Raw genomic sequence first — 23,336 nt, forward strand, 5'->3', positions numbered from 1 at the left:
TGAATAAATACTCCAAAAAGATCAAAACTTAGACGTTTCATGATCTTCCAGCATTATCAAATATACAAAGCCACGAGAGTTGCAGCCATTCTAGGCCCTTTTCTTCAAAGAATTTTGATTTTAAAGGGTGAAAAAGACTCCCTTAGCATCGAAATCAATACTTTAAACGCTTTTATCTTGTTTAATTTTCAAACTACTTTCGTTGATCCAATAGTTTTTGAGATATTTTGAAAAAATAGTCTTTTTTTAAAATCGACAAAAAAATTTGACATTAAACAACTTTTTTCAAAATATACGTGTTCCAAACCATTAAAACTTTTGGAACGTGTTGTTAGGGCTTAAACAAAGATAATTTTACATGGCCTACGATTAATTTTAATTTTGCCGTGTCAAATTTACCGATATTTTTATTTTTTTCAAATTCGAGTTACTTAACTTATTTTCGTAATAACTCGCTTAATTTTCATGCTAGACGGGTTTAGAAAAGTTCATTTTAAAAGTCTAAAAAAGTACTTTAAAAATATTTATTACAATTTTTTATGAAAAATTGCTCGTTTTTCCGTTATTTGAGCTCAAACCTCTTCATAAATTTACGAAAAAGAAAAAATTGGCTTTCAGTGACTCATACATTGCTGAATATTATTTAAGAAATTTAATTCAAACTAATTTCTTTATTTTTTTATAAGTTTCAATTTTTACAAGAGTAATTTTTTCTAGAAAATGCGTAATTTTCGGGTTTTTCGTGAAAAAATGTTGAAGAACCTGTTTTTTTTTAAATTTTCAATTGCAAATAACAAAGAAATTATTGAGTTAAATAAGAAACTTCAAACTAATCAATGAAGTTCTTTAAAATTGCGAAGTGATTTACTTGGTTCACTGTACTAAATGAACAAAAAATGAATTGTATGAACACGGAGAAAACGTTCACTCGAGTTCGTTTGAAGACATCCATCCGAATGAATCAAAAAGTGAACCGTCTGATACCTAACACCTTTAGCTAATCAAGCTATATTGCTACTGTTGCTATGTGATAAACAACTGTCACCAATATAAATAAATCCTTATTTAATTTTATAAATGTGAAAGCGTGGATGTTTGTTACGCTTTCACGCAAAAACTACTTGACTAATCGTCATGAAACTGTGTACACATATTCTGGGAGGTACTAGAAGTAACATAGTATTCTTTTTATTGAAAAAAGATATTTTTAAATCTTCATAATGACGTGGATTCGAGACAATTAGTCCAACTGATCTTTCTTTTCAATTTAAAACAGTTCAGTTTCCGGTCAAGCGTAGCTTTGCTGTTACTATACTCAGCATTTTATCTTTTTAATTGTTACAATTCAAAACTATTATTTTGTTACAGGAAAATATATTTTATATTTACGACCACGTAAAAAATTCTTCAAAAAAACGTATTTTTCAAATGAGAAAGTCAATTAAACAATATCAAACATGTGTTGAAAAGTATATAAACACGTGTACTGAAAAGTTAATAATAACAGAGATGACAAAAACGAGAAGAATGATTTTGAAATATTTTATAACAAAAGAACAGAAGAAGAATCAATAGAACAATAAATTCTATGTAACTATATTAGATACCTAACAAAAACTAAATAATTATTAATGTTTTTTGTTTTACTTTTTAAAAGTTACATTATTAAATTGCAGTGTATTTTGTAAATCATATTGTCTACTTCTTCAGTCTTCCTAAATTTGTCCTTTCGGCACCCAGCCAGATTCATATTGTATTCGCGTATTCCCTCTATCGTTCAAGACCATATATAAAATAAGAAAAAGAAGCATTCCAATACTTGTATGTTTTGTTATTATCTAGTACATGTATGAAATAAACTACTTTCTTAGGTAAAAATTTTCATAAGTGGTCGTAGGAAAAAGCCTTTTCGAACTAACCTCCAAAATCCATTATAGAGTAGCGCCCTTTAAAAATATTCAGTTCGTGGTAATAATAATTTTGAATACATAAATTGGTTACGATTATTTTCAAAATACGTAATCTCCCCTATAATAGGGTAGATTGGTTCCGCGTTGTAGAGTTTTGTTTCCTTTTCGTGGCTTAAAACTAAATATTTTATTTAAAATAGAATTTTTAATACATAAACTTCGTGAAATAATTTTATAACAATACAATTTACACACGTGCAATACTTATTATGAACTGTACAAATCATTATAAATTCCACAGTTTGGCAAATACAGGAGTGAATATCGAGAACGTACGAGAGGCACGAAGTTAAAATGAAAAAGTATTCGAGAGACAAAGAGGGTAATATGCGTTTGGTGAATTAGTACGGTAAATAATCAAAGTACTAAATTCTGTACCCCAGAATAAATTATATATTCTATCTGGCTATCAAGTAAATACAATGAAATAGGTACCAACGCAGTGCTCTCCACTATCTAACAGACACAATAGAACTGACAATAGTAGTCAGTCAATCCATGCTTGAGGACCGTACTAATCCCTACTACCATCGTCTAGTAACGCGCATTGACGAGCGTGACTATTTTACATTCATTCCTGTGTTTGCCAAAGTGTTATTTTGGACGTCTCCGCTTTATATGGGGGAATTTCCATGTTATATGAGGGGATCGAAATCGCTTAATATGAAAATGCGTTATAAGAGTACCATATTATAAAGGGGATTACCTATAGATTGTCCAAATGTAAAATTTCGAGACTGAAAATTCTATTACAAATGTTACTGTTAAATCTAATAGTAAAACATAACATTTATCACCAGAAATTACTTTTTTTTCAAAAGTAACTACATTTTGATGAAAAAAAAAATAATATGGAGTCAAATTAGTATGTTATAAGCAGTGATTTGTACTATAGAAGCATTATACTTACCCAAAAGTACAAATTACAAACAAATAAAATGAACAGTAGTGATCAAATGTTGTTACTTTCATTTCACTAATTTTAAAGAATAAACCATAACCTTCCATGATGATAAAAACTAGTACTTTACAGTTAAGACATGTATGGAAAATTTCCACATAAATCATCAGCTCTAATGTATGAATACAATAAATATCAATATTGAATTACAATACCAGTAACCCACTACAACATAAATATAAAAAATTTTAAACAAATACCACTGAATATATAGGGTAAATTGGGACATCTGGTATAAACGAATCACTTTTAACCTTCCGTGGGACGAGGCTGAGCAGATTGATACACAGCGAACTATATGTAATACTCCTATATGGACAGTTTCTATAAGTGGAAGCTGAAAACTATTTCTCTATCCTCGCGAAGTTTTAGCTCCGTTCTGCGCATTCTCAAGCATGTGCTTCTTCTTCTTAGCGTGCCGTATCAAGTCCCCTTGACGTTGGCGAACAGCATGACAAAACTTTCTCTATCTTGAGCTAGTCTGAATAACTGCTTCTCTTATCTCAGTCCAGTTCCTAATATTGTTCAATCAAGAGGCCTGTTTCCTTCCAATGCCTCTTCGACGTTCAACTTTATCCATCATTATTAACCGGAGGATATTAAACCGGCTACCACACATTATGTGTCTCAAATAAGATATTTTCCTGCATTTAATGTTATCCACCTAGTCCCGGACCGCATTTGCTCTGTTAAGGACTGCATCGTTTGTTTGCATAGCTGTCCACGGTGTCTTGAGCAAAATCCTCTAAGCGATTAATGGTGGATATTTTTAAAGTCCATGCTTCGACACCATATAACAGAACTAACCATATGTAACATTTGATCTTTCTAAATTTTATTTCCTTATCGGGATCCAGTTGTTCAGTAATGTAGCAACCAAGACATTTGAAACTGGACACTCTTTGAATCGTTTGTCCGTTTACCTGTAGCTGTGTCTTGGTACGGCAAGGGACTAAATACAAGCATGCGCAGTATAGATAAAGTATCTCTAACGACAGAGAAAATGAATATTATCGGCACCGACGTCAGTTTCACTATATTCCATCTCTTCGATAATAAAAAGTTTATTGTCTCGTCTCAACTAAGACTAGTGTGTTTTCTATTTCACAATTTGTAAATAAATACGAGGGTTGAAAAAAAAAATGTTATAAATCGATTACACCTATCTTCAGGTAGAGTCGCCAGCTACTCGAGACGAAGGAATTGCAAAGGACAACAACTGCAGATGAGTAAGCCGTGGAAACAACAAAGGATCAAATCTGCGAATGTCTTGCCTATTTCATCAAAAGACTCAAGTACCTCGAGGAGTACCTTGAGAAGTGGGACGCAAAAACCCCATAAAAATAGCCTTCTTGAGATATAGGAGGAATTTATCAGAATTTAATCAGTGGAAATCAAGTTTTTGTCGATAGAACCAGGTATTTCACAATACTTTCTTAATTCTCAGTAATAAGAAATACTCATTGGGTGGCAGTTCTGGAGTATATGGGGTGTGACGCTAGAATCACCACAATTCTTATGTTGTTTCCACAGTATGAAACCTAGGATTGTCCTGCAGGAGGCTGGCACCTTCAGCAAATATGTCGAATGATACAATAACTCTTCGAGTTGATAATCTGACCACCCTTAAGGATAACATCAAATTATTATGCCACAATTTTACCAGCAAACGATGTAACATTAGATTTGTCATTGGTGACCCAGGGTATAACCAGCCCTTGTGACCTTTTTTTGATCAACCCTCGTAATTATAACTAAAACTTATTTAGACATCTTAGAGCATGTAAAGGCAGACAAAATATATTTTTTATATATTTTATCAGAGACTTAAGGCGTGTAGTAACTTGTAACTTTGAATAATGAATGATTCAAAGACATAAAAAATACCCAAATAATTGCTAGTTTTGTTCAAATTTTGAAATAATGTCGAAATAGGTCACTTTCAATCTACCCCTTGGGAAATCTTAATGGCTAGGGGTGTAAAGTAATACATCATTTTGAAGTCACATATACAACCCTGTCATATTTTATTTTGAATCGTTTTTTCCTGGGAGAGGAAAATAAGATTTTAGAATTATTGTGATTTTTGCAATTGTTAAGTTTATTATTACGAATTAGGTAAAATATTTTCTCGCCTACACTAATTGTTGCTTTTAAGTGTAATTCTTCGTAAATAACTTTGTTATTATCAAAATCCCAATGTTTAAAATGGTTTATTGTACCATCAAGACATCGCTAAGATGAAGAAGAGATTTTCAGGGAAGTGGAGTGCAAGCATGTTGGCGGAGTACTTCCGATTCTTGGGACGAGAGAGCTGTACCTCGGGATATAAAAGAGAAGCAAGTACCAAATAATGGTACATATCCTTATTATTTATAATTATTTCCAGCTAAAATAGTTCTTTTTACCCCTTCAAATAAAATCAATAACGATAAGTTTATTATTATTATCGAAAAATAGAAGTGCGGGGCTCTCCCGAAAACGGCAGTTATATTTGGATTCAGGACGTCATTTTACATAAGAATCACCAAGGGATTGATTAAATTTTTTTGCAGACCAGTGTTATTTACCATAATATTTACAAACTAAAACATATTCAAAATTTTTAAAAAGCTGAAAATTACAATATAAAAATTGGCATTTCTGTTCGTCAGTATAGCGGGTTGTCTACTGGCTTACAACAGTGGAGTAGCCACTTATTCATTCTTAATAAGACACCCTGTATTAAACGGGTAGAATAGGGAAACAGGATGCTATGCCGGATGCATAATACGCATTTTTTTACTATTATAAAAGGTCAATATAAAAACTCGTTTACTCGTTAATACATTTTTTGTATAGATTTGTCTGTCTTTCATGATTTTATGAAAACAAAAATTTTTTACAAAATAAAAATGCATCTTAACAACACCATCTACTATTTATTCTAAAAAAATTAACAGACACGACGGAATTAATAAATAAATTAATGAAATTATAATTTAAATACAATAATGTCAACCCACAACAATTTTTTATATAATTTTTGATTTGTCTCTCTAAGAATCCATCTTTTTTAACCAACTTCGGAACTAATAAAAACTATTTAATGTATTAAGCGTGTTTATTTTCAACAATAATGCGATTTTCTTTAACAAATATTCAATTCTACTTGAAATGCGATAAATATATCCACAAGATTTTTTTAATTATTTAATTTTGATAATATATAAATTTGGAAGCACTTCGTATGTACCTAAATCGTTTTATGAATTAAAAACAACTACCTACTACATTTGATGATATATATTTCAACTATTGGGTGTCCCAAAATTAACGCAAGATTTAAATTTGCCGCCATTTATGCGATAACGTGTTCACAACCCTAAAAAAAACAAATCGACTACTAACTGGTTTGGGGTTAGAAAAAATGAAGCGTTGCTTGACAGCCAAAATTCGAATATTTTATACAAAATATGGTCCGAATAGTGTTTTAACTTCGTCGACTGGAGATGCCAAACACACTGGTCGTTCAAAAACAAATCGTTCAAATGTCAATATCGAAGCGATGCGTTAGAGTGGTGGTGACAATCCAGGAACCTCAATTCGGCGTCGTGGACAAAAATTACAATTACAAGAAGGTTTTTATAGCGTTTACTCACTAAAGATTTGCGTATTCATGTTTATAAAGTTCATATACACAAAAGCTGAAGCCTAATGGCCTTGGTCAGCAAAGAGGGTTTGTTAAACGCCAAAATTGCCGCTTTTGGGGTTCTGGGAACGCACATATGAATGTTGAAAAGCACATCCACTGTTTGGTGTGCATTTTGTACTGGAGGCATAATTGGACCATAGTTTTTTGAAAATTAAGCTGGTAAAGTCAAATCAAAATGGATGATATTGATGTGGCCAATATGTGGTTTCAACAAGAAGGTGGTACATGCCATACAGTCCATGAAATACTCCAATTACTACATGAGACATTTCCATGTCATGTACTCTCTCGTTTAGGTGATCAAAATTAGCCTCCCAGATCGTTTGATTTAACACCATTAAATTTGTTTTTATGGGGTTATTTCAAATCACAAATCTACGTCAATAAACCACTTGTACATTAAAGGAGAGGATTCAACGTTGTATCAACGAAATTCAGCCAAATTTATGCACAATGATCAATAAAATTTCGACAAACGAGTGCGTATGTGTATACAAAGCCGTAGAGGCCATTGGTCCGATGTGTTCCACCACAAATAACCCCATCCCATGTACTTTATGATTCATTAAGAAAATTATAATTAAAAGAATAGAAACTATGTTTTCTATTTAATTCGAATCGTGCGTTAATTTTGGGACACCCTTTATTTATACCTGACTACCAGTACATTATTTTATTTTACCAAAACAATGTCACATTTTATAAATAGAACACGCTTAAAAAAATCTCTATAAAATATACTAAACAGAAACTTAATATGCAAGCACAAAACATAATTTTGTGTGAATTCAACTTCAAAATGTATTTAAACCGGACAAGATACTGTATGTACTGATGGCTGTATAATACCCCCCGGGCCTGGTAAGAGAGACCGATCATGTTTCAAGAATTCATCTACGGCCTTTGCAGCCTGACGACCTTCAGAAATCGCCCATACAACAAGAGACTGACCTCTTCGGCAATCTGAAACAATTAAGCATATAAATTATCTTCTTACAGAGTGAGGCAAGGAAGTATCTACTTTGTAACATGTTTTTCGGCTTGTTACGTTTTTTTTCAAACATTTTGAAAATTCATTTGTTCACATATTTATTGTAACAATCGAGAAATTAATTTGTTATCGTCCTTCCATTTAACTCGCAAAATTCAATAAAACCTCGGAATGTATTCGAATTCTTCCTCTACCTAACTACACTTGAAATCAAAATAAATTGTAGTAAATTTGTTGTTATTTGATTTGTTATTTTGATATAAATTCTTATTTTATATTTATTGCTATTTGGTAATAATTTATACAAAATATAAGTTCAATTAGAGTATACGTTCTTTTTTATTCAAATCTATTCTTCCTACTCGTTCGTTCTTCAGTAATTTCCATCTGTGTTCCTCTTTCATTCCTGGTTTTAGTTTTTCCCGCAGTTCTACAGCTGCCAATCCACTCCTTTAGAGTTAAAATCCGGAAAATACGAAGTCGATGTTGCACCTTGCGAATTTCTCAGACTTGTAGGCACTATAAAGCTTTAGAATCATTTGGATTCTTCCCAATTCGATCGTGTATTGAAGTTTTAAGTCTCTAAGAACTTTACTTGGATCGATTTAAGTCAATAAATCTGGCCACGATGGCCTAATTTGAGACAATCTGGAGTATGCTACAACTTGAGTGGATTTAAATATAAGTTGAAGGGTTCATAAGTCATTAAAAATAAAGAATGTGTCAATATTAGTGAGACAATGTTGTTAAATGAGAAGTAAATTATGTGAAAAAAAATTGGGAAACTCTGGAAATAACAGCAGCTTGTATTCATCTAGTCTTGTTCTTATATTTTGAGCAAATGACAGTGACACATTACGATATTCAATACGGTTAGTATTGCGATTTATACTGAAATCAAACTAATAAAATTAGTACAATTGAAATTTTTGGAAAATATATAAATAATAAATCGTCACACTACAATTTTTAACCATTATCAACTTAAAATTAATATTGTAGCAATGCCGGATCAACAATTTAATTATAAGAACAGTGATAATTAACTATATATTTAAATTCATCTTACCTCCAGCGGCAAATACGTTCTTCACATTGGTTTTATAGTCCTTTGTACTAAAGTTCGATCTAGCATCCAAAGTGAGTTCCAGTTGGTCACCAATAGCCCTTTCGGGTCCCAAGAAACCCATGGCTAAAAGTACTAAATCAGCTTTAAATACTTTTTCAGTTCCAGGTACTTGGTTCATCTGCCAACGTCCACTATCATCTTTTATCCATTCTACGTTCACTGTTTTAACTCCGCTCACATGACCCTTACCATCATCTAAAAATTCTTGAGTCATAATGCTAAATACTCTAGGGTCTGCGCCGTAGCGGACTTTCACCTGGGAACAAACAAAATTGAATTTTTGTTAAATCCAAAAAAAAAATACATTTGAAAGAAAAACATACTTCTTCGTGACCGTAATCTACTCTAAAGACTCTAGGCCACTGGGGCCAAGGATTATCGTTGGTTCTCTTCGTTTTAGGTTCGGGTAGAATTTCAAAAGTAGTAATCGAAGCAGCGCCTTGTCTTAAAGAAGTTGCAATACAATCACAGCCTGTATCACCACCACCGATAATTATCACATTTTTGTCTTTGGCATGAGGCCCGTCGAAATTAGCTCCGAGTTGTTTTTTCTGCCAACTTTCCAAAAATTCCATGGCAAAGTGGATGCCATTTAATTGACGACCTATGAAATTAATTAGAAACTTTGTTATACATTAATTTCGTCCTAAATATCGAGTTTATTATATATTATTATCAAAATTTGGATAATGAAAATACCCATATATATTGAGACGATTTATATCTAAACTTCCAAGTCGAATTTATCCAAAATGAAATAGACATTGTCACCGGGAAACGAGAAGAAAGGCTTCACCATTATCCCAATCTCGAATTACTCCAGCTTCGAGATAACCAGCCCCAGATACTAGAGCTTAAGAGAACTAAACCGTTTGAGCTTGTGTAGTCTCGATAGAAAAGTGGACATTCAAGAATTTAACCGAAAATATTTATTAATTTTTTAGGTTAGATGCATTGGCATTGTCACATTTTGCAATTTATTGATTTAAATATTTGAAAATGATGAAATATGTGTAAACACTGGATTCAAATGAGAAGAATCATTGTCAGAGCTCTTTATTAATGATTATTAAAATAAACATAATGAAATAAATCAATCCAACTACATGGATAAGACCTTCTTCATCAAAATATCGTCGTTCCAATAAATTCTACTATCCCGTCAGACGTCAGATATCAAATCGTAGTTTTTTCGGAAAGAGTTTTTCTACTTTGTTGACTAGTCAAGCTGATCACCTTCTACTGAATCGAAGGAGATAAAAAAAACTCAAAATTTCCATAAATAATCTTGATTTCTGACCTCCAAATATCTTTGTCTTTAAAAAAAGCACTGTGAAAATTGTCGGCCGTCAGAAATCATATCGTTACGTTCTTCAGAAATAGTTTTATCTGATTTGTTTACTAGTTAAGTGGCCAGTTTCTACTGAATGGAAGGATATCAAGAAACTTTCAAAATTTCCATATATAACCATTATTTTTGTCCTCCGAAAATTTTGATCTTTGGAGAAGATACTGTCAAAATTATCAGCTGTCAGAAATCAGATTGTATATTCTACAGAAATAGTTAGATTTTAGATTCTACAGTTCTATAGTTATCCTACTTTGTTAACTAATTAAACTGGTCATCTTGTACTGAATGGAAGAAGATCAAGAAACTCTCAAAATTTCCATAAATAACCTTCATTTATTTTTGTCTTCCAAAGATCTTGGTTTTTAAAAGCAGAACATATTTTCAATATTCCCAATCATCAGGTACAAGAGTAATTGCAATTTTTTCAAAAAAAAAAAAAAAGATCTAGAGGACTACATTGAGCAGAAAATTGTCTCTAAGTAAAAGATACTTTTGGCAAATGAAGTTATTGTCACAAAAATCTTCAATGACGTATTTTTTAAAAATCATTTAAAAAGCGAAGCCCCAATTTTGTTTCGGAATATTTGTGAAGTCTAAGTACTATCAAAACCTATTTTGAAATTCCAAACGTTTATTTAACACATTACTTAATAAGTCGTGTGACTAACTGAGAAAAACACATTTTTTTTGACAAAAATCGATTTTATTCTTCAATGTTATCTCCTTCAAAAGCAATACAATCATTCGAACGCTTCTCTAACTACTCGATGCCGTGCATCTAGAAGGATTTGCCTTTTGCCTCAAAATATGTTTCAGTTTTAGCAAACGCTTCTTCATTTGAGCTGAATTTCCTACTGTCGAGCATTTTATCGAGATCAGCGAATAGCCAGTAGTCATTGAGGGCCAGATCTGGACTAAACGGTAGATGAGGAAGCAATTCGAAATGTAATTCGTTCAATTTAACCATCGTTGCATTGTGAATCGGTGCATTTTATTAAACAGTTTTTTCTTCGACATATGAGGCCGTTTTTCTATAAAATATAGTACTTCATAAACGTCATATGGATTTGACAATGGTAGCGCCATCTGCGTGTCAGTCACACGACTTATTGAGTAATGTATTATGTCACTAGATATAAAATTGTAAGAAAATCCAGATCCCAACACAAGACAAATTCGAAAAGAATATAATCAATCATTTTGAAAATGGAAAGACCAGTATAATTCCAGATAAATTAATCATAACAGATGCTGTGAAGAAGAATTTGTAAAAATCAAAACTTACCTGGAAGTGGCAAATCTCTCGGCCACGTTGCCCCAGTGGCAAGTACGACAGCGTCGTACTCATCACTTAATTCATTAGCTAAAATATCTTTTCCCACATTGACATTGGTCTTGAATTCGATCCCTTCGGCAGCTAAAAGATCTACTCTTCTCTGCACTACAGTCTTACTTAATTTCATTGTGGGAATTCCGTACTGAAGTAACCCCCCGATTCTGTCATTTCTTTCGAAAACCGTAACTAGATAACCTGCTTTATTCAACTGATTTGCGCAAGCCAGACCAGCCGGACCGGATCCTACTATAGCTACTCTCTTGCCATTGCGTACTGTGGGTATTTGGGGAACGATCCAACCATTTTCGAAAGCATGATCTATTATAGCACATTCGATATTTTTGATGGTAACACTTGGTTCTGATATACCTGAATAGAAAAATAATGAGTAAGTGATACAGACGAAACTATCTTATTACTTATTAAAAATATTCCATTCTTTTTATGTTATGGAGATGGCTGCATTACAGCTGTACCAAAAAGTTCAATTAAAAGTGTAAGTCAAAAATTCAGATCTTATCAAGAATTTGTTGTTGCTTATATACATACAGAATGTCCGTCAAAATAATGAATATACATACCAAGTACACAAGCAGCTTCGCAAGGTGCAGGACAAACTCTGCCAGTAAACTCCGGGAAGTTATTAGTTTGAAGAAGATGATTCAAAGCTTGCCTCCATTGATTCTGGAATACCAGAAGATTCCATCGGGGAATTATGTTACCTAATGGACACCCGTGACTATTCGATTGACAGAACGGCACGCCGCATTCCATACAACGGGCAGCTTGTACGCGAAGTCCTTTACGTACGTGAGTAAAATTGTAAATTTCATCCCAATCTTTCATACGTTTATCAGCAGGACGGTAGGGAGCGGCTTCACGAGGATATTTCATAAAACCTGATAAAAAAAATGATCAACTGTTCGAAAATAGACTTTCAATATACAATAAAGTCGATTGTAATTTTCTTATTTATGGCGAGCAGTATTTATTGCACTAATTTATTTGCCAAAGTTAGTGATTAGTGTTTCCTAAGTATGTTTTCACTTTACACAAATAATAATCAATTGTTTCAGAATACAATACTGTGACATAATTGGTTTTGAGCAGTTAAGTAGTTATTGTAATAAAAATTAAAAGCGTCAGAACGGGAAATCTGTTGAAAAAATAATGGTTAAATCGGCATCGGTTTAGAAGATTGAAAACGAAACAAAAAAATCTGTAAGACTACTGCATATTAACGAAAAAATCTTGTCCAATTTCCACCTTAAAGAATGGCGCAAAGGAACGACATAGTTTCAAAGGAGAAAGTCTTGGTGTTACAATCTAAAATAAAAACCGCATGGGCTTTTACTGCCTATCCATTTATAGAAGTCTTAGGTATTGGAAATTAGTATTTCTTCTTCATTATAGAATATAGCTTTCCTTAGATAGAAAAATATCTTTTTCCCGAGTTATCGGCCAATTAAGATAGCTCTATATAAGCTAAAGTAAACCTAACCTAATTGACGCTCAAGTAAATTTAACCTAATCGAAGTTAAAGTAAACCTAATCTATTAGAGACTGAAGTAAACCTAACCTTATCGAAGGTGAAGTGAACCTAAGCCAATCAAAGCTAAAATAAACCTAACCAGAAAATAAAACTGTTCTTTGGTCTGATCAACAACATCAAGCGACAGTTCTCAATTCGAATAATATTTATTTATGCCTTTTTTCTTACTGTTTCATCTGGATCTGGATTATAAGAGACATCACAGGTGACTGAGGACTAATTTATGCTCAAGCTGAAGTTAACCTCACCTAATCGAATCTAAAGTAAATCTAATCGAGACTAAAGTAAACCTAACCTAGTCGAAACTAAAGTAAACCTAATTCAATGGAAACCAAAGTAAATCTAATCTAATAGAGACTAAAGTAAGTTCATAAGCTAAAGTTAACTTAACCAGAGAGTAGGTACGTTCTATAGTCTGCTGAACGGTATCAAGAGACAGTTCCCAATTTGAATATATGGATCTAGATTATAAGAGACATTACATGCGACTAAGGACCAATTTATGCTATTTAGTTATGATAAGCCATGCAACAAGTTGCTCAAAAAATAACAGATATTGATTAATGTTAACAATTGTCCTTTTTAATTAAGAATTAGAAAGTTAAAAGACGTACGTGCGTACTAAATAAATGACAAAAGAGAGAAACTCGTGATAAAAGAAATCATGCCGAAGTTAGAAGCAAACTACAACTGGCTGCAAGATGTGTTCAACAACAACAAACCTCAAAATGTATTGACGTCATGATTACAAAAAAAGGGAGTGTACATGTTTCTTATGTCACTTGTCACAATTTTACATAAATAAGAAATATATCAATACTTATACGAAGAAATTTTCGTTATAGACTAAACATTGAAAAAAAAATTCGAGTGCTAAAACGTGGAAAAACCGAAGAAAAGTTACGTAAATATTCTTTATCCCTTAGTCTCTCGGACAGTTTATATGTTTTTTTTTCATAACCATATTCTATTCAACAAGTAATAGGAAAAATTCTGAAAGAATACTGGGTGAGTCATCAAAAATTTGATTATTTTAATCCTTATTTTGACTATTTTCGGTTTTCAACTTTTTATCACTTTATCTTATCCAACCTTGACCAGGGTTAGTTAAAAGAGCGTCTACTGTATAAATTGCTATCCGATTATTCACAAGAAAAATTGAGACATTACCTCTGGTCTTATCCAGAGCCCTTTCAACTTTCTTTTGCTCGTGAGTAGCATCGCCGATGGCGTCTTCAATATCCAGTATCTTGGGTTCCACAGCTTGAGGTTGATTGACGGGTATTTCCGCAGTTTTTTGTTTTAATGCTCTCTGGTATTCGTACGGAAAAACTTTGACGAATTCTCTCTTACGGATATCAAATTCATCTATCAGAGTTTTAGCTACAATACTTCCGGTCAATTCTTCGAATTCTTTGAGAAGGGATATAACGAGATCTACATCTTCTTTATCTTCCAATTTGCATAGTTCTACGGTTTCCATGTTACATTTTGTGGAAAATTTACCGTCTATATCCCATACGTAAGCGATACCTCCAGACATACCGGCTGCAAAGTTTCTACCAGTCAGACCTAAAAAAAATATCCATTTTTTTAAAATTCGTATACATATTTATGTAAAAACTGCTATTGAATTACATTGTAGTACAAATAAAATAGGAGTTACTAATCAATTTAAACTTGCCAAGAAAATTTACACAATTACTATTTTTTTAAAATATTTTGTTCACCAGAAAAAAATTTAAAATTGATTTACTCAACAGAAATTAGTGTCCTCTATCAGCAACGATAAATAAGAGTTCAAGTTGGCAGTCTTGTTTTTTAGGTAAGGCTCTTCCACTAGGTCAAATCCCAAGATTTTCCTCCTTGAGCTAATAAGAGTAGACAATTGCAGAGGACGTGTCTCGTTTTTGCTATTTCTATTCCACAGAAATGACAGTCCGAATCAACGGCACCATGTTTAGGTTTACCAGAGTCTTTGGTTCAGTATTTTCCCCATACAGTCTGAGGGGTTTTTTGCTCATAGTCCTCATACATCAATTCTGACTTGTGGGTCGGAAATTTCAACTACGACGAAAGTAACATAGCAAAAACTCTTAGTCTTTGAATGAATTACGAGCAAAATATATGGTTCAGTAAAAGAAAATATTCCTGTGGAGGATACTCAATTACAAACAACCTCCCACTATGTACAAGGGGAAGTATGTATGTATAGTTTACGGTGTAACATATACACCCAAAATATTTATGGTATCCCCTATTCTTGCTGTGGTACTGGGAGTGTTCAGAGTTCATATCTACTTTGTTTTCTAGTTCTGTCTCCCTTGTCTTGTAGCACATTCCACTGAAGAGTTCAAGTCCCCTATTCTTGTTGTGGTACTGGGAGGTGCGCAGAGTTAACTTTTCTAGTATTGTCTCTCTTGTCTTGTAGTAGATTTCACAAAAGGGTTCAGGTCCCTACATTAGCAAGTCTGTGTACTATTTAATTTCCCTCTGCTTCAGTCTGACCAGAAACCCATTAGAGAGGAATTGTATTCTTTAAACGTAGCTCATTTATTTTGTCCAGACATTCTCAAACTAGCTTGTATCTGTGAACAACGACATATACGTAGTAGTCAAGTACAAAAGACCTGCAAAACTGCAGTGGATAGGTCGCATAGTGCAGATGGAGGAAGTCAATTTTGAAAAGTGTCCTCAGTATTGAACCAACTGGAATAGGAAGACCGGAAGGCCGAAGTTATGATGTGTAAGAGATGCCAGAAAGCTGGAAAGAATCATTAGAAACAGTCAAGTTCCAGTAATGGATATTTTAGGTTCTAGAATACACAATTCAATGTTTGGACATATCTAGAACTCACCCCGTATAATTCGTAAATTTATATTTTTTTCATATGTACAATAATGTCATCTATATTTGAATGGGTCTATAACTTCAGATGCCTAATCTTCAGCTCCCTCTATCGATCTAATTTGCATAAATGTCTTCTTCTTTCTGCCTCCAGTTTCTACCTGTTTTAGCTATTATATCCACCATACATGCGCAAACCAGACCAACTAAATGATTTTTTGTAATGTTAAGTAAATATTTAAAATCAAAACAAAACAGTGGAAAATAAATAAATAAGATACCACACTACACACATTATTTTATCTATAATTTCACTTTTAACTGCTGTATTTATAACAAATTTTACCTAGAATTAACACGATTCCTCCGGTCATATATTCGCATCCATGGTCTCCTACACCTTCTACAACAGTAATAGCTCCAGAATTTCTAACTGCAAACCGTTCCGAAGCTATGCCCCTCATAAAGGCTTTACCAGACGTAGCTCCATATAAACAAACGTTACCAACGATGACGTTAAGATGGGATTCAAACGGTGACGTTTTGGGAGGGTAAATAACAATGTTTCCACCAGAAAGGCCTTTTCCTAATATTAAAAAAATTAAAAAAAACGTTAGTTCATATTGTCATATTTTATAAGATAAAACTTACCAACGTAATCGTTAGCATCTCCTTCTAGTGTTACGTTAATACCTTTTGCTAAAAAGGCGCAGAAACTCTGACCAGCAGATCCCGTTAGGCGAATATTTATTTGACTCCCTTCTGGCAAGCCGTCTTCATTATATTTGCTTGAATTTATATAAAGAAAATTAATTAAATTTATGGAACAATTAGTTATAAAATTTCTAATAATTCAATTTAAATAAAATTATTAATATCCATTCATCCAATGCCTTAGAACTATTACTGTATAATAAAATTATTTTTGCACAAAATTCAACTGCATTTAGAAACAACTATCAGAAGATGTTTTAACCAGTTTAGTTAATGAAATATTTTAAAAACTTACCGAGATATATGATAGCTAAGAGTTGATCCGAAAGCTCGTTCTTCATTATTAATTTTCATCTCAATATCAATCGACTTCTGAGCCCCATCGATAACCGGTTGTGATTTCTCTATCAATTCATTATCGGGTCGTTGTTCCAATTGAAAATCTTGCGATACGGATCCACCTTTGATGTTAACTCCAGGTCTCATATGTAGAGCGTTTTGTAATATCAAGTTCAAGTTGAGAGATTTCGTTTTTTGGGAACCGGTTTCTAATACCTTAAGAAGATCCGTTCGTCCAATCAATTCTTGGTACGTGCGGATCTAAAATAGATAAATAATTTCAGTCAGTATAAATGACATATTTAAATTATTACTTACCCCCAAATTGGCCATGTGTTCCCTAACTTCTTCTGCGAGCATGAATAGATAGTTGATGACATGTTCTGGTTTACCGGTGAATTTTTTCCTCAAAACTGGATCTTGAGTTGCTATACCAACGGGACAGGTATTGAGATGACACTTCCTCATCATTGTACAACCCATTACGATTAAAGGTGCAGTACTAAAACCTATTTCGTCTGCACCCAATATGGCGGCTACCACTACGTCAAATCCTACATCAAAATATTCTTATTTTAAACAAGCTCATGGCTCTCAAACACAAAGTGGATGACGCAGATAATTGAAATTGTGACAAGAGTCAAATAACAGCTCTCAAAGGTTCTCAAACACAAACTTGATAACATAGTTTATTCAAATATTGACAGGAGTCAAATGACAGGTATCTGTCTACAGGAGCGGTACTACTTCCCAATTACCCAACACCCTATCATGAAAATTCACTTTCTCTAACTGCTTTCAAAGGCTCTCAAACACAAACTTGATATTGCAGTTCAATCAAATTTTGATAGGAATCAAATGACAGACATCCGTTCACAGGAAATTTATTGCTCTTTCAATTAAGATGATGAAATTTCGAAAACTCACGGATTGATGAACCAGTTTTAGTAAAAAGATTTTTCCACTTGAAACTATATTTTAAAATCACTTACCAGTTCTTATATTTCCATCAGCTTGCAGAACAATTCGAGATCTCAAGTTATTTAGAACTAGAACTTGATGAGTTTCGGCGATACCCAATTCCCACGGTAATCCAGCACTTTTAATCCCCGTCCAAGAACTAGCACCAGTTCCACCATCATGTCCAGATACGACGATGTGTTCAGCTTTACCTTTAGCTACACCAGAAGCTACAACTCCGACTCCAACTTCGGATACGAGTTTAACTGAGATACGAGCTAACGGATTGGCGCATTTCAAATCGTAAATCAATTCGGCTAAATCTTCTATGGAGTAGATATCGTGATGAGGAGGCGGAGAGATAAGACCTACTCCGGGTACAGAATGTCTCGTCTTGGCTATATCGGCAGATACTTTATAACTACAAATAGATGGCGTTGATACTATATTACCATGTATTGGAAATCTGTTACTTACCCAGGAAGTTCACCGCCTTCGCCTGGTTTAGCGCCTTGTGCCATTTTAATTTGTAGATCATCGGCGTGCGCTAGATATGAGGAAGTCACCCCAAAACGACCAGAGGCGACTTGTTTGATGGATGAACGTTTTTCTTCGTCCAAATATCTTTCCGGGTCTTCACCACCTTCACCAGTATTACTTTTACCTGAGAAAGAAATGATGGTTATTAATGAAAGGTGACTGTTGTCTTTATAGCTATAGTTTCTTATTAATTAGATCTATAGTTAGTTCATTATAAACTATACTTTGTTTCCACATACATTACAGTAGTAAATATGTAGTGATCAAGAATTTGACAAATAAATATGGAGACTTACTCGTAATTTTATTGACAGTAATACAGAAAATTGTAATCAAACGTCACTATTTATTATTGAAAATACTTAAAATGATATTCGTACACCATTTCAATTCATTCCATTATTAAATAGTGACAGTTGAGTACAATTATTCTTAAAATGACTGAGCCAACATGTTTTGAAATTAACTTATTGATGCCACTAAAAAAATTGTAATCAAATGTCACTATTTATTACTGAAAATACTTGAAATGATATTACTACACCATTTGAAGTGTTCTCATTATTAAATAGTGACAGTTGAGTACAATTATTCTTAAAATGACTGAGCCAACATGTTTTGAAATTAACTTGATGCCACTAAAAAAATTGTAATCATATGTCACTATTTATTACTGAAATAATTATTTTTAAAATGACTGTTTGGTAAGATACAGGGTGAGCCAGTATTTTTTGAAATCAATTTATAACTCTCTTCCCTATAAGTAAACAGTGTAGAGCTGATAAACGTTATCAAACAACTTATGATATTATTTCTCTAGACAATTTGTCACGGGTTTGATCATTCAGTAAATAGATTGTCATTAAATTGGAGAATTTCCGACCAACGATCTCCAGTGGAGTCGCCCTTGTAAACAGTAAAAGTGGTATTTTGGGCGACCTAATATCCAGGGAAAAGTTCATTTAAGTCGATATTTATTTTTTTAGCTTTTTTGGTTTTTTTTTATGGGGGGAGGCTTTTATAGAAAACAGTGTATGGTTAGTAATAAAATCAAATAATGAGCGCTGTAAATAAGTTATCGCAACTAAGTTAACGGTGAATTTTTGAGAATCAATATAGAAACTCACCTCCCACTTTATTCATAGCGATAGCAAGAGTCTGATGCGATTCTAAGCTAATCGAACCAAAGCTCATAGCCCCCGTAGCGAATCTTTTAACAATTTCCGAAGCGGGTTCTATTTCGTCCAAAGGTAGAGGTTGATCGAGCCTTCGTAAGTCCAGTCTACCTCGTAACATACAGTTTCTAACAGATTCCATCGTGGATTCCTTGAAACGTTCGTACGCCGTTTTGTTTTTATTTACTGCCGCTTCCTAAGATAAAAGAAAAGGATAAAAAATTATTTTTTTATTTTCATTAAGACTGAATATGATTTTAGAAAGCGGTGATTCTCTATTTAATGTATTTCTAGCTTATTCAATGTGTTCAAAATAAGTTTATATTCTTAAATAAAAAAAATATTGAAAGAAAAAATCAATTAAGTAACTAGTAATTGAATATACAGTGTGAAAATCACTTGCGGAATAATAGAGAATTAGAACTAGATTCAAATGTATCACCCTGTATATTGAAATTTATGTTTAAAAAGCGAGTATTTTTTTATAAATATGGGCTTAAACAATTTTATTTTATAACCGGCTTTCCATCTTGAAGAAGATTTAATTATAACTAAACTTATTTGAATCACATTGTATATAATTGTATGATTTTTTTACTTATTCAGTTTCATATCGTGTATAATGAATATACTAAGTTACCGTGTTCAACTCCTGAAGAAGCTGTCTACAATGGATGACGAAACGTCGAACTCAACAATCACAGCGACACAATTCCAATCCGGAAGTAATGTTTCTGACATTGACTCTAATGATGGAAGCCTACGTTCTTATCTGTTATATTTTAATAGATAGTATAGATAAAATTTTACCTGTAGAGAGGCAATACTGGCTGGTTCGTTCAGATGCTTCTCTCCTCCTGCTCTCCAATGATAATTTCCTGCGTCTCTTATAATTAAACTGTCGGGGCTGACTTTGTAAGCATTTTGATGTCTTTCGAAACTTTCCGTTGCCAATAGATCCAAATTAACTCCGCCCAATCGCGATGGTGTTCCTTTGAAGGCCTTTTCGATAACGTCTTCAGCTAAACCGACTGCTTCGAATATTTGTGCAGATTTGTAAGATTGTAGAGTGGATATCCCCATTTTTGCCATAACTTTACTGATACCTGCGAAAATAATGAAACAACGAATTTGAAAATCATCCAAAAATTTTATATACAAGGTGGTCAATACTTATGAAAATTGATTTGATTTAATGAAATCAATGAATTGATTACTTTATTTAACCAAATACGACGGCTATATAGAAATTAATGAAGAAGTAGCATTATATTATATAATTTGGAGAAAATTAAGAGGAAAAATAATAATATACAAGATGAAATACGAAGACATCAGAAAAATAGCAAAACAAAAATTGATAAAAGAAAAAAGAACAATAATAATTGAATTTAGGGGAAAGAGGAAAAACTTTGAAGAAATTGAAGATAATGAAGAAGGCAAAGAAATAAATGCGTATTATAGAGACAGTAGCAACAACTTCTATTTCACTTAATTGATGATATTGAAGAAACTTTGTTGAAAACCATCTCAGAGTGATATAAAAAACTTTTTGATGAGCGAAAACAGAAGTTTATTGCTTCCAAGGGAACCTTATAATTCCTTGTTAATGGATTGAATAGTTCTTACCGGTAGACATAGCTTGTGCATAGTTTTGGAAAATAGCTTCGTCTGTTAGATTGGTATCCAATACTCCTTGGTCTCGAAGACTAGAAGCCAGTTCAAGAGCCAAGTATGGACAAATTGCATCTGCGCCATAACCAAGAAGAACACAGATATGGTGAACTTCTCGAGCTTCAGCTGTTTCAACTACCAAGGCTACTTTCATCCTAGACCGAGATTCTATCAAGTAATGGTGAGTAGCACCTGAAAATTAGTCAATACTACAATAATCGTGCTAAAAAACACCATGTATTTGGACAAAGTTATCAGATAGACTATGATAATAATAGAATTAATGAAAAGTGGAAAAAAATCTTACCCAAAGCTAGTAAACTACTTATAGGTACTCTGTTTGGTCCTCCTAATCGGTCAGATAAAATGATAATTTGATGTTTGGCGGACATTTCGTTAGCTTCCTCGCATACGCTTTGTAATTTCTTCAAAAAACCATGGATTCCTTCTTCTTCGGGAAACGTTATGTCGATGACATGAGCGCTCCAATTCCGATGTGTCGTTTGCTTAAGAATATCCAAATCAGCAATTGAAATTACGGGATTCTTCAGCCATAATCTGTGAACCTTAAAATTATACGAAAATGTATCCAGAACTGGGAATATATGAATACAAAATTGAATTATTGGAAATAAATTGAAATTCAGAATATAAAAAACGAGGAATTTCTGGAATTTTCAGACATAAACAAACAAGTAAACAAGAAGCTGTAATATTTTAATCTCTTTCTCGACAAAATAAGTGTTTACATCCTCTTTTGATTAATATCTCTCTCCTGCAGGAAAAATTTTATGGTTAAGAAGAAGGACAAAGTCACCGAGGACCAGATTTGTTGAATAAGGTGGGTGGTCATTTATGAAATAGATAATTTCAATAATGAAAGTTGTTAAATATTCCATACTGAATGGACTCAATAATAACTGAAATAGTATTTCCGTGGGTAGAGTTTTTATAGTACGCAGTTTTTCCGCAAGATGTTAGATGGTGTCACTTATTACCACTTCAGTACCATCAGTGATATTTTCTTAAAAATTTTATAGATTCACGTTTCATAAAATTGAGAAATTATCCGATTTTTTTTAATTTTGATTCACCTGGTTCCGTTATCTTTTATTTCAGTTTCTTTAAACTATTTATTCTTGTCAAAAAAATTCTGTTATCTATTTATTGCTTACGATAATTTCTTCTCTTACTTTTTAGGTCTATTTCTTTATTCTCGTTTCTTTGTTTCATCAATATTTGAGATCGAATAACGCCTCGACCGTTTTTAGTTCTCAATTGACTTTTTTCTCCTTTTAAATCGCTTACACCACTAGGAAACATCTTCCAAAATCAATATATTATACCCATAGACAAATCTGAACATTTCGTGAGCTTCCTTGGTACTTTTTCGACCATTCAATATCCATGTTTCACGACAGACATCACAAAAACGTTTTCGCTAGAGTGATTCATGAGATATAGTGCATCATAATCACTAAGTAATTCCCATAGACAAATTTGAACATTTCGTGAGCTTTCTTGGTAATTTTTTCAACTTTAAATATCCATGTTTCACGACAGACACCACAAAAACGTTCTCACTAGAGTGATAGATGAGATATAGCACATCAAAATCAGTAAATAATCACCATAGACAAATTTTAACATTTCACAAGTTTCTTTGGTACCCCTAAGACAATTTTACTAAACATACATGAGACATAGCTAGTTAAAATCACTAAATCATCACCATAAATGAATTTTAACATTTCGTGAGCTTCTTTGGGAATTTTTTTCAGGTTTCAAGATTCGCATTTCAACACAGACACACAACAACGTTCTCACTAGAGTGATACATGAGATATAACAGATCAAAATCACTCTCTCTTATTGTTACCTGTCTGGAACTGGGTTTTAGAATATTATCCTCGGGTCCTATGGGACATTGTAAGGACATAACAACTTTTTCACGGAACGGATCAATAGGAGGATTCGTAACTTGTGCAAAAAGTTGTTTGAAGTATTCGTAAAGTAGAGGAGAGAAGTTAGACAGACATGCTAGTGGTACGTCGTTGCCCATACTACCCAAAGCTTCTTTCCTGTAAATTAGAAATGAAAAT

General features: G+C 33.1%; 1 protein-coding gene across 1 annotated transcript in view; it reads right to left on the reverse strand.

Moving 5' to 3' along the window:
• Window positions 1-5,832: 5,832 nt before the first annotated feature.
• Window positions 5,833-23,336, reverse strand: part of LOC130902058 (uncharacterized) — a 51,455-nt gene continuing 33,951 nt past the window's right edge. Inside the window, exons 9-25 of the mRNA XM_057813862.1 lie at window positions 23,114-23,315; window positions 21,542-21,800; window positions 21,190-21,426; window positions 20,371-20,666; window positions 19,513-19,756; window positions 18,323-18,509; window positions 17,878-18,266; window positions 17,204-17,439; window positions 16,842-17,146; window positions 16,484-16,620; window positions 16,179-16,418; window positions 14,155-14,556; window positions 12,014-12,331; window positions 11,382-11,801; window positions 9,069-9,349; window positions 8,686-9,001; window positions 5,833-7,588 (exon numbers count right to left, since the gene is read on the reverse strand). Of these exons, the coding sequence (XP_057669845.1) occupies window positions 7,431-7,588; window positions 8,686-9,001; window positions 9,069-9,349; window positions 11,382-11,801; window positions 12,014-12,331; window positions 14,155-14,556; window positions 16,179-16,418; window positions 16,484-16,620; window positions 16,842-17,146; window positions 17,204-17,439; window positions 17,878-18,266; window positions 18,323-18,509; window positions 19,513-19,756; window positions 20,371-20,666; window positions 21,190-21,426; window positions 21,542-21,800; window positions 23,114-23,315 (4,627 nt within the window). The 3' untranslated portion in view covers window positions 5,833-7,430. The remainder of the gene's footprint in view (window positions 7,589-8,685; window positions 9,002-9,068; window positions 9,350-11,381; window positions 11,802-12,013; window positions 12,332-14,154; window positions 14,557-16,178; window positions 16,419-16,483; window positions 16,621-16,841; window positions 17,147-17,203; window positions 17,440-17,877; window positions 18,267-18,322; window positions 18,510-19,512; window positions 19,757-20,370; window positions 20,667-21,189; window positions 21,427-21,541; window positions 21,801-23,113; window positions 23,316-23,336) is intronic.

Source organism: Diorhabda carinulata, chromosome X (genome assembly GCF_026250575.1).
Source record: "Diorhabda carinulata isolate Delta chromosome X, icDioCari1.1, whole genome shotgun sequence".
Lineage (NCBI taxonomy): Eukaryota > Metazoa > Arthropoda > Insecta > Coleoptera > Chrysomelidae > Diorhabda > Diorhabda carinulata.